The sequence below is a fragment of the Theropithecus gelada genome, chromosome 8 (assembly GCF_003255815.1).
Source record: "Theropithecus gelada isolate Dixy chromosome 8, Tgel_1.0, whole genome shotgun sequence".
NCBI lineage: Eukaryota > Metazoa > Chordata > Mammalia > Primates > Cercopithecidae > Theropithecus > Theropithecus gelada.
Window position 1 is genome coordinate 34,569,207 of NC_037676.1, and position 16,196 is coordinate 34,585,402.

Sequence of the window (16,196 nt, forward strand, 5' to 3'; positions counted from 1 at the left end):
CCTGGATTCATTGATTTTTTTGGAGGGTTTTTTGTGTCTCTATCTCCTTCAGTTCTGCTCTGATCTTAGTTATTTCTTGCCTTCTGCTAGCTTTTGAATGTGTTTGCTCTTGCTTCTCTAGTTCTTTTAATTGTGATGTTAGGGTGTCAATTTTAGATCTTTCCTGCTTTCTCTTGTGGGCATTTAGTGCTATAAATTTCCCTCTACACACTGCTTTAAATGTGTCCCAGAGATTCTGGTATGTTGTATGTTGGTTCTCATTGGTTTCAAAGAACATCTTTATTTCTACCTTCATTTTGTTATGTACCCAGTAGTCATTCAGGAGCAGGTTGTTCAGTTTCCATGTAGTTGAGTGGTTTTGATTGAGTTTCTTAGTCCTGAGTTCTAGTTTGATTGCACTCTGGTCTGAGAGACAGTTTGTTATAATTTCTGTTCTTCAAGAAGCTACATTAAAGAGAATCCCTGCCCTCCTTAGACTCTTCTTTCTTGGCCAAGGTACAGTATTTTCTTCATAGAGGAAAGAGAGGACTTTTAAGATGCAGTGAGATGTGGCTTCCTGTGCCTTCCCTTCCTGCATTGTATGATTTTATGTAAGGAAGGCTGCTAGTTTTTTCAATCTGACATTGACATGACTCTGGTTAAGTAACCTTTCACCTTAACCCTTTCTAGCTTGTTTGCTAGAAAGGGTCATACTGGATGCACAATAACCTATAAGGCTCCTGAGCACATCAGATACTTTCACTTTCTGTTTTTCTTGACAAAATGCAACACCCCACTGAGTACCACCTTCACCTTGCTTCCAGATGCACCATTGGTAAGACAGCTTCCTCTCCATCATTTCATGTAGGTTTGCAGGAAATAAACAAATAGAGAAATACCTTTTTTAAATTTTGGAGCAGATTAAGTGATGCGTGGATAAACTCTTACATTCTCAGATATGTTTAATACTGCCTGGTCTTAGAACACTCAATCTTTTAAAATAATTAATGCTGGGATGACTTGAAATTTTAAAAAAGTAATCTGAGTACTCAGTTGAATAATATGCCCTTCTTTATGTCACTGTTATAAAACAATGTTTTTCCTGTTATAATCTTGAACCTTAAACTTTCCAAGGACTGAGATTTCATAAATTGCCATGAGAAAGTAGCTTGTTTTTCAAGTATCTGTAAGATACTTGAGTGAGGAACTTCAAGATAATTAGAAAACTCTATGAATAACCTGTTGGCTTTTTCCATTTTAGGGGTGAGCTTACTCATACCGCATGGTGCCATCCCAGAGGAGAATTCTTGGGAGATTTATATGTCCATCAACCAAGGTGAACCCAGGTGAGAGACAGAGAATGGCATATTAAAGACAGTGACTCATGCCTCTAATCCCAGTACTTTGGGAGGCTGAGGCGGGCAGATCACTTGAGGTCAGGAGTTCGAGACCAGCCTGGCCAACATGGCGAAAGCCTGTCTCCACTAAAAATACAAAAAAATTAGCCAGGCATGGTGGTGCATGCCTGTAATCCCAGCTACTCAGGAGGCTGAGACTGGAGAATCACTTGAACCTGGAAGGTAGAGGATGCGGTGAGCCAAGATCGTGCCACTGCACTTCAGCCTGGGCGACAGTGAGATTCCATCTCAACAACAACAACAAAAAAGACATTTTAAATATGTAATGGAACTTCTGTGGAAAATTTGAAACTATTAAGAGAATGAGACTTAGAGGTGTATATATGAGATCATAAACTCCTTCACTCTAGAAAGGAAAAAAACAGTTGCAAAACTATTGGCTGAAATGAAACTATACATGACTCCACATTTTTATGGTCACCAGTCTCTACACAAGAGACACCAAAGGGAAAAGAGTGAATTGTTAGACAGGTCAGAAGTAGGGCCACTCCATAAACAGTGAGTGTCTCACAGAGTCTTCCTCTCCAAAGAAAATATCCCCAGAGGCACTCACTGGTGCTAAGCCTTAGGCAAGTACATACAATGATTGATTCATGATCCTTTTAAGTTTAGCAGAAGACCTACTCTGTACTGCCTGAGAGACAATTTCTTAGGCAATTTTCACCAATGTAAAAATATGATCTGAAACTTCAACTGCTTTCAGGCCTGACAAATTTCAGCAGCATTAAATTCAATTACAGGAACAAATACAAATCTTGTTGCATTCCCTTTTAATGAAAGTAGTTGGTTATTTTCTTAGTGCAAGTATAATATTTTTGGAAATGTTGTCTTCCTCCACACAAGATAAACCTAACTCCTCTTCAGAAAGCAATTTCTCTCATAAACTGGATATATACCTCTAGCATTTTTAGTCATAACATCTTGGTTATTTTAGAATAGATTCTTTTGGTTGTTGTTAGCAAAGAACACATGAAAGAAAAACACTGGGAGGAAAAATAGCCAGAGAAACAGATGGTTTAAACAGATTTTGATAGCTATTTCTATTAAAGGATTTATTGGTGCCCAGTAGTTTTAACTTCCTGCTGCACACGGCTCGAGAGGCATGGAAGAAAAGGTTCTGCTATTTGGTTATGAGGCTGGCTCTTAGGGGATCTGTGTGCAGGTTGTACTATGTTGGGATCCCACATTATTTCCCCAGTTGTCTAAAGCTACATCCTTCACTTGTGTATCTGAAAAAGTGCTGATGTCTAAATATCTCCACTTGGCACTTGAGGGGGAAAAAGAGGCTCAGAAAGTTTGAAGAGTTTACTCAAAATCTTAGGTTAGTCACTTAAGCAGACCTAAAAATGGAGTTCCCTGGATGGAAGTCACCCCTTTTTTACCCATTGGGTTAATTTACTTAAGAAACCATATTTGTTTGAATTTGTGGTTATGGCCCATTACACATATGCTTTAAAACATATCATGCTGCAAAAATTAAGTGTGAGGTATAATCCAGTCCGCCTTCCCTGAATCACAGCCTCCTACACACTCCTAGCTCTGCATCCCCATCCCTTGGTTGTAATTGATCCAGTGAGCCTGTGTTGAGCTTATTCCTCTCAAATCCATCCCCGGCGTCTTCCACCTCATTACATGAGAACCAACTTTCGGCAATTTCGCATTTTTCAAGGCACTTAATTTACAACTTACCTGCAATTTTAAAGTAAGAGTGAGGAATACCTAGAACTCGCAAGAGCCCAAAGATCTCAAAAAACAGGTTGGTCTCCTGTGGTCACCCCTTGAAAGCTTTGTAAGCTCCATGGGAACCAATTTGGTTTATCATTCTGTGTCTACTGCTGTCGAGGAAGGTGGACAGAAACAGAAGAACCTTATCTAACACTTTAGATCTGTAAGGTATGAATTTTTCTCTACTAAACTGTGAAAAAACAAAATTACAGGAAGCTGTATATTCCTTTTCAGGGAGCTGAAACCTTTCCAGATGTTATCTCTAAGGAAATGACCTGTCACTGGGCTAAAGGCCATTTACCTTCCTTGATAAGCCTCACTCCCTTTTGATAGCTCACAACTACTTAGAAAAACACTGAAAATAGCAAATACCCTTCTACTACTTCTTTTTAAGCTGGAGTGTATTATTTCATCTATGCAAGGAGGCTGCTTGGGTCTGGTTTTTCAGCTTTTAATCTTGTGATTAATCAGGAAAAGGCCAGTGTGTCATCTTTTCTTTGTAATATCACTTGAAAATCCATTTTCATTTTGGGCTGTATGTCTGCCATCCTGAATTTGTGCTGAGAACAAGGCCCATTTTCCTCAAAGTTCGTGGAGCTGGAACGCGCTGCTCAGTTCCTTTCATCTTTACCTCTAGAGCCACCGTGGTTCCCTCCCTCTTAGCTCATCCTGAGAACTGGATTTATGAACTCTCCATCACCTCCACACACACACAGCACAGTAGGATCTTCCAAACCACATCTTTATGTTGTATTGAAATTAAAGTCTGCTCCATTTTTCCTATTGACTATACATTTCTGTTGCCCATGTCTGAGTTACAGCCTCAATTAGTGATGTAATTGAAGTGGAACTGGTATGTTTAATCAGGGCCTTTAATCCATTCTAAGGATTGGGTTAAAGAGGTGTAGAGGGGTTAGGATGGCTTCCTGGAGATGTCATTGAACTGAGTCTTAAAAGATGAATAGGAATTAGCCAGACAAAGCAGTAAGGTCTATAACTCAATGATTCCCTTCCTCCACAATGCATTTTCCTATAGTTTTCTATAGAGGTTTGAAGGGTAGAGGGGTCTAAACCCAGTGATTTTTTTCCTCCTTTAAAGTCACCCTGATGCCAGAACATTGCATTCAACACCATCCTTCCAACGGTAGCCCAGGCCTTGCCACAGGCAAAGAGTTGGTTTAATGCATTATCCCATTTATAACATAGAGGATATTTAGTGACATTGTAGGAACAGGTACTGGAGTGGCCTGACACAAAGTCCATGGCATGAAATTGGAGCTGCCAGAATTAGCCTGCTGGTGAGAAGCCCTGGGGCTCCTCCTGGAGCAAGGGTATGTAAGCCATCCATGCTAGATGTGGCCTCCTCCCCTCCACAGGGCTTCACCCCCTCTGCAGGGGAGGAAAACAGCAGTAATGACTCTCAAAAAAAAAAAAAAAAATAGCCTGTCTCATTTCCCAAACTTTAATTTGAAAGATTTGGGGCATTTCCCTCCCTCCTTCCTTCCTTTCTTTCCTTTCTTCCCTTCCTTCCTTCCTTTCCTTCCTTCCTTCCTTCCTTCCTTTGCTTCCTTCCCTTCCTTCCTTCATTTCCTTCCTTCTCTTCCTTCCTTTCTTCCTTCTTTTCCTTCCTTCCTTCCTTTCCTTCTTTCCTTTCCTTCCTTCCTTCATTTCCTTCTTTCCTTTCCTTCCTTCCTTCCTTTCCTTCCTTTCTTTCCTTTCTTTCCTTTCTTTCTTTTCTTTCTTTCTTTCGACAGAGTTTTGCTCTTGTTGTCCAGGCTGGAGTGCAACGGCGTGATCTCGGCTCACCGCAACCTCCACCTTCTGGATCCAAGCGATTCTCCTGCCTTAGCCTACCTAGTAGCTGGGATTAAAGGCATGTGCTACCATGCCTGGCTAATTTTATATTTTTAGTAGAGATGGGGTTTCTCCATGATGGTCAAGCTCGTCTCAAACTCCCGACCTCAGGTGATCCACCTGCCTCAGCCTCCCCAGGTGCTGGGATTATAGGCATGAGCCACTGGCCCAGCCGGGGTATTTCTTTTTTCTTTTTTTACATTTTATTGGGAATGTTTTTGAGGGAGGGGAAATTTTATTCTACGCATTTTAGATCCTTTTTTTTTTTTTTTTTTTTTTTTGAGATGGAGTCTCACTTTGTTGCTCAGGTTGGAGTGCAGTGGCGCCATCTCGGCTCACTGCAACCTCTGTCTCCCAGGTTCAAGTGATTCTCTCTGCCTCAGCCTCCCAAGTAGCTGAGGTTACAGACACCCGCCATCACACCCAGCTGATTTTTGTATTTTTAGTAGAGGGCATATTGGCCAGGCTGGTCTCGAACTCCTGACCTCGGGTGATCCACCCGCCTTGGCCTCCCAAAGTGCTGGGATTACAGGCATAAACCACCGTATGCCCAGCCTTTAGATCATTTTTATAAAATTAAGGCATTCAAACGGGATTAAAAAATCAATCTCATTTCAGAGGTTCTTTTCACTGTCATTACAATAAGAGAATGATACAGACATAGCAGAAAGTTCCCACTCCTCCTCTCCTCTCCTCTCCTCTGCCCTCCCAGCTCTCCTTTTGCACCCCACCCCTGACCCCATGGTTGGAGAGGAGAGAACTGGACCTGAAAATTATTATATGGGGCTTTCTTCTGAAAAGCAATAAAATGAAACCAAAGGCAAACATTCATTTATTTTTCCAATTACACTGTCATGTGGATACTCCTGACCAAATGCTTAGATTAAAATTGGAAATGTTGTAAGTCATCTTACTGAAGAATTTACAAAAGAATACATATTTTTAAATTTGGGCTCAGCCCAGATGGGACATTTCAACCACTTCTGTTAGATGGTATGGCCTGCCCAGTAGACATATTTTGGGGTAAGGATTGAGAAGGTAGAGATTGTGGTAATAGAAAACATTATCTTTTTTAGGGTACTTAGATGGTAACATGGCTTTAATAGCAAGCTTTGAAATAAGAGCAAATACAAGGCTAGAAAAGCAAAAAGAATCTAGCTCTGGAAAATGGAGAAGAAAGGATAGAATTTTGTTCCCAGTAATGGGCTCACAAACACTGCAGTATAAGCCATTACTGTGGAGATCACTGTGATTTTTCTTCCCCAGTAGCAAAAACCACACACACAAAAACAAAATTGTAAACACACATACACACACCTCCTCATATATCATGTGGACCTAAGCACTCAGAAATGTCCTTGGACTATTTGAGAGGACCTCATCTCCAAAAGAGTAGAAAGAAAGCAGGTATATATCTTTTATTAATGAGATTAAAAGATGGGCCAGCTGGTCATTCTCTTAATAAGAATGGAGTTTTTATGGTATTAATCTGTTCATAGTGAACTATTCTTTATGTTATAGGAGACATTCGTGGCCATTCTAAACTGCCCATCTCAGTAAAATATGAAACTGTGTATGCTTTTCCTGGCATCTTTGAGGGCCTTGATTTTTCAGAAGGTAACACACCCTCTCCTGCTGCCAAGCCCAGGAGTTTGAGACCAGCCTGGGCAACAAGTGAGACCTTGTCTGTATGGAAAATAAAAATAAAATGAAACAAAATTAGTCAGGCATGTAGTCACAGCTACTCAGGAGGCTGGGGTGGGAGGATGACTTGAGAATGGGAGATCAAGGCTGCCATGAGCCAAGATTGCACCATTTCACTCCAGCCTGGGCTATAGAGCAAGACCCTGTCTCAAACAACAGTGAAAGAAAAAGGAGTCTTAAAAACCAAATTACACTATTTTAATAACTAGATGTTACTGAACAGTTATATAAGAAAAATGAAATGTCTTCAAGGGACCCTGCTACTATGGATGGTTTCACCAAGCGTATTTGTTAACAATTACTAGGAAAACCAAAACCACAGCTGATATATTTCATACCATAATAGGGTAAGCCCTATTAGCAAACCCAGTTATTTAAATGAATGATCATATTGAAGTGTGGTATATACTGTGACCAGAGCGAAAGGATGGACCCTGTTTAAAGCCTCAGGGAAAGTTTCAGAGAAGTAACAGTTGTCTTGTAAACTAAAAGAGTTAAAGGGGTTCCTTTCCAAGGGAGTGGTGTGTTCAAAGGCACAGAGGTATAAAGAGCATCACATATTTTGGAAACTAAGCAAAGCAGAACAAAATGTGAAAGGAAGAGTGTAGGGCCGGACGCAGTGGCTCACGCCTGTAATCCCAGCACTTTGGGAGGCCGAGGCGGGCAGATTACCTGAGATGGAGAGTTTGAGACCAGTCTAACCAACATGGAAAAACCCCATCTCTACTAAAAATACAAAATTAGCTGGGCGTAGTGGCACATGACTGTAATCCCAGCTACTGTAATCCCCAGGGACGCTGAGGCAGGAGAATCGCTTGAACCTGGGAGGCGGAGGTTGCAGTGAGCTGAGATCGTCCCATTGTACTCCAGCCTGGCCAACAAGAGCAAAACTCCTTCTCAAAAAAAAAAAAAAGAACAGAAAAAAAAAAAGAAAGGAAGAGTGACAGGAAATGAGGCTGAAAAAATAAGGACTAGATCATGTAGCAAGTTTGCCATCCAGAGAATATCCAATTTATCTGGTGCGTAGGGGTGAATGAGGCTTAAATTTTGGTCATGCTTGTATTTTAGATAGATGCTGTTTCATCTCCACTGATATTGCCCAAGTTCAAATCTTTACCAGATAAGCACCCTCCTTGAGAGCACAGTGAAGCTATGTTTTATTTTCCTTGGCACAATTATTAATAGTGTTTCTTTTCCTCCTCAAAAGTATCTCAATTTGGGCAATAATTTATAGTCACTCTACTTTTGAGTGCCCTTGTCTCTAGTTTTTAATGTTTCTAAATCTATTCTCTAATCCCCACTTTGCTCTCAGCAGGGAGTTTTGAGATAGACTTGGGGAGAAACTTGGCAAGATCTGCTCTGTGTGTGCGTCTGTGTGTGTGTGTTTTAATGTGTGATGAAGGAATTGAAGATAATTCCCAGAATTCTGGCTCAGAAACTGATGATTAATTAGGAGAGAGAGATTTGCCGACTGAAGGTCACTTGAGAGTTTGTGATAATAGTTGCTCTGGGAGCAACTTTGGATTTCTTTCCAGGGAATAAACATAGCTCTTTGACTTACAAGAAAAAGGGTAGGGAAAAAGAATGACTGAAGAATTAATAAAGAAGGAAAAAAGAATATTTATAATCTGAACAAAAAAATGACTGTTGAATCGAAATCCCACATCAGCTTTTGCCAGAGCATGTGACCATAATCTCATTTAACTAGTAAGATGTCATGATATTCAGCATAATTGTGCCTACCTGCTTCATTCAAGGCAAAATCTTCTGCCTTTCTTTGTTTTCTTTGCCTTCTGAAGTAAGAATATGCTGGTACTGGAACTCATTGAAGTGAACTGATAACAGAAATAATTTGTCAGGAAAATAATGCAGGCTTCAGCATTGACATCGCATAAGAGATAAAAAAAATCTCAGCTGGGCTTGGTAGCTCATGTCTGTAATCCCAGCACTTTGGGAGGCTGAGGTGGGCGGATCACCTGAGGTTGGGAGTTCAAGACCAGCCTGATCAATATGAAGAAACCCCGTCTCTACTAAAAATACAAAATTAACCAGGCGTAGTGGTACATGCCTGTAATCCCAACTACTAGGGAGACTGAAGCAGAAGAATAGCTTGAACCCGGGATGCAGAGGTTGTAGTGAGCCAAGATCAAGCCATTGCACTCCAGCCTGGGCAACAAGAGTGAAACTCTGTCTCAAAAAGAAAAAAAAAATTCTCAGAAATGATATAGCATGGTTGAGTGGAGAGGACACAGGAACTCAGAAGTTTTGGGTTCCAATCCCCCCTCAGCAACAGCCTGTGTGTGTAACCTTGAGCAAATCATTCTCTTTCTCTAGGCCTCAGTTTTATCATCTACCAATTTTATATATTAGTAACTTTGCTTTCAGATTTTGGCGAGGATGATAAAATGACCTGATAGATGAGAAGTCTGGTGCAAACTGTGAAGTACTGTTTAAAAGCTACATTTGGAAATCATCCTCTTATACCTGGTCTTACTTTTTTTTATTACATAGAAGACAGAAATTCTCTGAAGTGCATGGAATTTGCTGTAGCTCTGTCGCAGTGATGTAGAGTTCATCTCTTTTTGTTGCTAACACAGTCCTAGACTTTCAGAGGAAAGATTAATTCAATTACAGCAAACATATTAATAGTTGGCTTTAAAACCAAGAGCCTCATGAAGATATGAATAACTCCCTGCATCAATTCCTTTGAGTCTATCTCTATTTCTCACAACGCTCTGGCATGTGATTTATACTTTAAAGGTATATCGTATGAGTCTAAACAGTAGACTCCACGTGGGCTGGTGTTAAGATTAGGAAATCAGTGACCAGTCAAGCAGGGCAGGTCAGTCAACCTTATGCTGCCTTAAACAAGTTTTCTCCCTGTCCATTTTGTCAGGCTTTTCTTACTAGTGATGGATGAAAATGCATGAATCATCCCTGTCATCATTTGCATTAAATGGTCAATTAGGGATTTGAATCTGTTTTGTTGCTGTGAGACTTAGAAATTTGTCTTTTGTCTTGGAAGAATCCAATTGACAGTATATACCTATTTCTTCCAAGAGATTTGGCATTAATTAACTCTATACCAGGCATAGAGAGAATCACTGAGGAAAGATGCTTCCCAGGTAACAAAGGGGACTTTTTGTGTTAGTGCAAGGGGGAGTAAATTGCTGCCATTTGGGAAATACATTAATTCTTTCAGGCTACCAGTGCCATGCAGTGTAACAAAAAGGGCAATTTATCAAATGGTATCTTAGTGGCCTAGAAGGGTTAATGCACCTTTAACTGAAGATTGTACTCTGTTCCCCAGTGAAATCATGATAATTTCTTCACAGAGTCATTGAGGTTAGAATATAATGCCATTAACCCACCACCACCCCCCGCCAAAAAAAAAAAAAAAAAAGAGCAGAGGAAGAGATAGAAAAAGAGGGAGAGGAACAAAATTTTTAAAAATGACATTGTCATTTCAAGACCTGCTCTTTTTGGAAAGGAGCATTTCTCCATGCTGTTCCTCCTCACCTCACATCACCTTGGTCCACAAGTAAACACATGTAAATAAAAATTGCCATCATCTTAATCAGAGTGCATTTGAAGACCATGGACACTCACAATGTGAAATGATTAGAGTGGCCCAGAGGAGTCTTTAATTAAAGATGCCATTGACAAGATAACAATGGTTTGTGAATGCTGTTAATAGATCTGAATGGAAGGTGTACCTTAATTCAATAAGGGGAAAGTCACTGGTCCATGAGTTTGATTGCACATTGTAAAGGAGCACCACATACTGTAATTATTTTTATTTGTATGTGCTATCTCTTTTATTGCCCATGCTGGAAGTAGAAATAACCTGTCCTATTAAGATATTTAATATATATCATCCTTTCCACTTCACTTTGTTACAGCCTAATAAAAATACCCGAAGACACCAGCCCACATGGAGACAGCCCCCACACTTTCTAAGACAATCCACATAGCCCTCTGAAAACCTGGACAATCAACCTCCTATTCCCTGCAGTTATAATCTTTAAACCATAACAACTTCCCAGGACTCCATATAGTTGTATACAAATATGGAGCTTCGCTCTACAAATTACAGTGGGGGTTCTAGAAACTGAAACAATGAAGATAGCCCTAAAGTGAACAGATACTTTTGTTGGATTGTGTAGTGTCTGAGAGACAATGGTGGATCAGGAGACAGCCCCAGGGGGATCTCAAGGGATGAAAATTCTGGTAGAAGGCAGAAAGCTGGCTCCCTAGAGATGTCCTAGTTCCTAGAATCTGTGAATTTACAAGCATACAAAGGGGAATTTGCAGATGTAATTAAGATCAAAGACCTTGAGAAGGAGAGATTATCCTGGACTCTCCAAGTAGACCTAACATAAGGGTCCTTAGGAGAGGAAGGTAGGAATATCAGAGGGAAAGACAGATTTGAAGGTATCATGCCGCTGGCTTGAAGATGGAAGAAGGGACCTTGAGCCAAGGAATGCAGGCAGCCTGTAGAAATTAGATTCTCCTGGAACCTTCAGAAGGAGCACAAGCCTCCTGACAGCCTTCATATTAGCTCAGTCAGACTTCTGACCTAGAGAACTGTGGGATAATTTGTGTTTTAAGCCAGTAAGTCTGTGCTGTGACAGTAATGGGAAACTAATACAAGCCTCTATTTTGACCCCGCTCTGTACCTCAGGGCCCTGCTTTCCTCGGGTTTTGTTTAGTGTCTAGGAGTCCAGTCTTCATTCCCATGCCAACATTTTAATTTAAACTCTGGGTTTGGAGAATATATCCCAGGGAACACATTCCTTCTTCCTTCCACTGCCTACCTATCCCAACCATGACTAACAGAGCAGTAGACTGTGGTTCCAGCTCTGCCACAAAGTTGAGATATGACTTTGGTTGGGTCACCGACCGCATGCCATGCATCTGAACAAAGAAAGTGTTGGCCTCATAACTCCTGAGCCCCTCCCCAGCCTAAAATAAAAGGATTCTGTGAAATAGGTTTCAGATTACCCCAGAGAAGGCTGTTTTCTCTGTTCAAAATGTAAGTGGATAAACAACATAGTGGATATAAAAAAATGCCCCAGCAGCATGATACATAGTCCTACTCTTCTCCCATCCTCCTCACTCTCATTCATTTTTAAGGCACTTTCAATAAGCCATCATCTCACTATCTCACTTCTTCTAAAAAGACAAGCTAAATGCAAGCCCGACACTGCATGAAAGACTAGGCTTAAATTGTGTCTAGGAACTGGTGATTTACACATGATTTGTGATTCTTTTAGTATATTAATTGGTAAACACCCTATGAAAGTGTGTGTAAACTAAAGCCGTTTAACATATGCAAACAGGGTAATCTCTCTGTGTGGTGTTGCTCAAGTTTCAGCAAATTCAGATACTCATTCCAGTGTGTATATAATTCCTCTCCCACCCCAACCCCATATGCCATCTCTCTTTCTGTGATCCTATTTCAGATAATAGCGTGTGGGTGACCCAGATCTTTAAGCCCTTTAATAGAACATCCATATGTTTCTATCCTCAGTGAATTGAACTTGTTGCTTGTAATAATCCACTGTTCTAAGTGCTCCTTTTCCTGCCCCAATGGATGGACTATAATGGCTTGATGACCTATAACATTATTTCCAGTTACTGCTAATCAGCGCCCCAACCTGACATCTTTGCTTATTAATACACATGTTACTTAGAGAAATGGGATGTAGGAACAGTCCCTGTGTAGTTAGATTTTCCATCATTGTAGTATCAGCCAGGGCCTTAATATTGAGCTTTTAAACTTGACCATCATCTAAATTCCACTTCAGAATGGACCGTCCTATATTTGATGGAGCACCAAGGCTCCAGTGCATGAGATGTTGCTTTGGATTTTTTTTTTTTAAAGAACTACACAACTTTTCTCAAATGTTAGTGCCAGCACCACCTTGCATGTAGAAAATGCAGGTTCGTGGGCCCTATCCCAGAAACACTAAATCAAAATCTTCATTGGTGGCATCCAGGAGTATAATTTTAAACAAGCTTCCTAAGAAATTTTGAAAAACATTACAGTTTTAGAACCACTTGACGATGAAAACAGGAGTCTGCTATAATAAAGAGAAAATGTTGCTGCCCACTTTTGTCCTCCATTCTGCTTCTCACTTCCTGTTCCCCTCTCCAGGAATCTGTTTTCTTAAATCACACATAGTGATTACCAGAAATAGAGGACATAGCCACAGTGTTGGGGTTGACTGATGGGAAAAGCTGGCTTTAAAGGGTCCATCTCTCTAGGAGATTCAGTGATGTCATTTCCCTAGGGCTGATCTGAAATCTATGGTCAGAGCAATTGAGTGAGAGAGAGAGCTGACTCCAAAAAAAAAGAGAGAGAGACACAAATAATAAACCTTAAAACCTTGTTTTTATCCACAGCAATTTTAGCACCCCAGGTCAAAATCTGGAGATCTTAATGAAAAATGAATAATAATAATTAAAACCGGATGTCTTGTGGGTGGAAAACTCTAGGAGGCTAGAGTTACCTTGCTTTCTGAGCTTTTAAGACTGAGTACAGCTTCCATCTATCAGCCTTGATGTCTTTTCCATTCAAATATGATTTAATTATGTATCGACCCAAGGTCTGACATAGTAAAACTATCATTACTGTCCTTCCTGGATTCCTGAGTGATACTCTGGGTAAAGGTGATCAAACCTACATTAATCTAGAATATAGACCATAAGGAGGAAAGGAGGGAACGATGATTACCAAGCACAGCATGGAAGACAACAGCTACAGTAAAAATCTCATACTGGAACTTGGAACTGGTCGTTTTCCTTAAAGAAAGTGAAGTGTTACGAGTCTAGCAGCAGGTCAAGGATTATTGAGCATAGAGGCAAAATGTCCAGGATACACCTCCCATCCTGCCGTGGTTATTAGCAGTTGCTGCCTTGTAGCTGACCTTCAGCATGACCTCTGGTTGGCACTCATGTGTAGATGGATGCTGTAGGATGTTAGGTACTAGGTGGTAAGGTCTGGACCATCACCCTGTCACCACCAACTACAGCACCTTCATCATCCTCCATTGTGTGTTTCATATGTTAATCAGTGGCCCCACTGATTTTTTAAAATTATTATTTTAATAGTTTTTAGGAAACAGGTAGTGTTTGGTTACATGAATACGTTATTTAGTGGTGATTTCTGAGATTTTGGTGCACCCATCACCTGAGCGGTGTGTACTGTACCCAGTCACTGACAGCACTAGTCAGGTCATCAAGACAGTCAACAAAGAATGGACTTAAATTATAGCCTAGAACAAAATGGACTTAATGGATATTTACAGAGCAGTCTACCTGCTGATTTCTTTGTAAGAATTCTGGAAAAATTCTCCCTGGGTCTTCTATTTTCATGCATTCATTTTTTATTTATTGTTTTGAGACAGCCTCACTCTTTTGCCCAGGCTGGAGCACACTGGGGTGATCTCGGCTCACTGCAACATCTGCCTCCCAGGTTCAAGCAATTCTCTCGCCTCAGCTTCCTGAGTAGCTGGGACTACAGGCATGCACCACCACGCCTGGCTAATTTTTGTATTATTTTTTTTTTTTCAGTAGAGACAGGGGTCTCACCATGTTGGCCAGGCTGGTCTTGAACTCCTGACCTCAAGTGATCCCCCCACCTCAGCCTCCCAAAGTGCTGGGATTACAGACGTGAGCCACCATGCACAGCCGCATTCATTTAAAAAATAATAATAATAATCTTGACAAAATCGCAAACTCAAGGGAAAGTTGCAAGGATAATATCAAGAATTCCTGTGTGTCCTACACTCAGATTCACAAATGTTAATATTTTACTAAATTTTCTGTATTTGTCTCTTTCCTCTCTCCTTCATATATATATAAAAATGAATAAAATACATATATATGTGCATATATATACTTTCTAACCACTGTGAACAAGATGACCCTTTATCCCTAGATACTTTCATGTATATATCCCCCAACCAAGAAATTATCTTCTATAAACATAGCACAATTAACAAAATCGGGAAATTAACATTGATAAAATACTTTTAGTATACTACACACCTTATTTATATTTCACTTGTCTGAATAATGTCCTTGAGAGCAAATTAAAGTCCAAGTCACTCCATTGCATGCTGTTGTCCTGTGCTTTTGGTCTGCTTTCATCTGGAACCGTTCCTGAATCTTTGTATTTCATGACATTGACAGCTTTGAAGAGTGCAGATAAGTTATTTTGCAGAATGTGCTTTCCTCTGAGCTTGTCTAATGGTTCCTTATGAGGAGATTCAGGCTGTGGACTTTTAGCCGGCATGTCACAGAAGTGATGCTAGGTTCTCTTCACTGTGTCCTGTCGAGAGGTATATTCTGTGGATCCATCCCATTCCAGGGAACGTTAACTTGGTCATTCATGTTAGGTGGTGTCTGCCGTGAAGTACTCTTTTACCCTTGGTAAACAGTTAAGTACCTGGTGGGAAGATACTTTGAGAATGTGTAAATAGTTATTTATTACTGTTTAAACTCTCACCCAATAGGTTAACATCCATTTATGATTCTCAACGAAGTATTAATGTAGCTGATTGCTAATTGATGGTTTTCTACATTTATTTGTTGGTTTTCTCTTATGTGGAAGAGTTTTCCCTTCTCATTGATTCATTCTTATGTGGATTTTTATTTTGTGGATTCTTATAGTATGACTCAATAGGTTATAATTCTTTACTGCCATGATTTACTCTGATGCTCAAAAGGTTCCAGATTTGATCAGTGAGAATCTCTTCAAGCCGGCTTCTGTGTCCTTTTCAACAAGTATTTTTGAGTGCTTACAGCCGGCATATACGAGGCACTGGGGAAGCAATGATGAGCTAAGCAGAAAAAAAAATAATCCCTGGGCTAGGGGTGGTGGCTTACGCCTGTAATCCCAGCACATTGAGAGGCCGAGGTGGGTGGATCACCTGAGGTCAGGAGTTCGAGACCAGCCTCACCAACATGGTGAAGCCCCATCTCTACTAAAAATACAAAAATTAGCTGGGCATGGTAGTACGTGCCTGTAATCCCAGCTGAGGCTGTAGAATCACTTGAACCTAGGAGACGGAGGTCGCAGTGAGCCCAAGGTGGTGCCACTGCACCTCAGCCTGGGCAACAAGAGCAAAACTCTGTCTCAAAAAAAAAAAAAAAAATTCCCTGGCCTCAAGGAGCCTACATTCTAGTTAGTGGGACGGAAAAAATAACAATAAATAGGCAAATGGTATGGTACACTAGAGGGAATTAAGTGTTGAGGAGAAAAAGCCAAACAAAGATCCGCTTTTAGTATTGGGAATGTTGCAATTACCAAGGCCTGGTCAGAGAAAACCTCATTAGTAGATGTCAGTTAAGCAAGAACCTGACAGGCACAAGGGGGGTAAATCATGTGGATGTCTAGGGGAAAGCTCTTCCAGGCAGCACCCAGCACTCCAGAGGAGTACGAATTGTAGCAATTCCATGGGTGAGAAAACACTGGCATTTTTGGTAGGATGACTGAGGTGGCTGCAT

The 16,196-nt window shown here is 40.6% G+C and overlaps 1 protein-coding gene across 2 annotated transcripts in view; it reads left to right on the forward strand.

The window, feature by feature from the left end:
- UNC5D (unc-5 netrin receptor D) overlaps positions 1-16,196 on the forward strand; it is a 593,886-nt gene that overhangs the window by 524,451 nt on the left and 53,239 nt on the right. For both annotated transcript variants that reach the window (XM_025394124.1, XM_025394125.1), the window contains exon 11: positions 1,241-1,325. In XM_025394124.1, the coding sequence (XP_025249909.1) occupies positions 1,241-1,325 (85 nt within the window). The remainder of the gene's footprint in view (positions 1-1,240; positions 1,326-16,196) is intronic.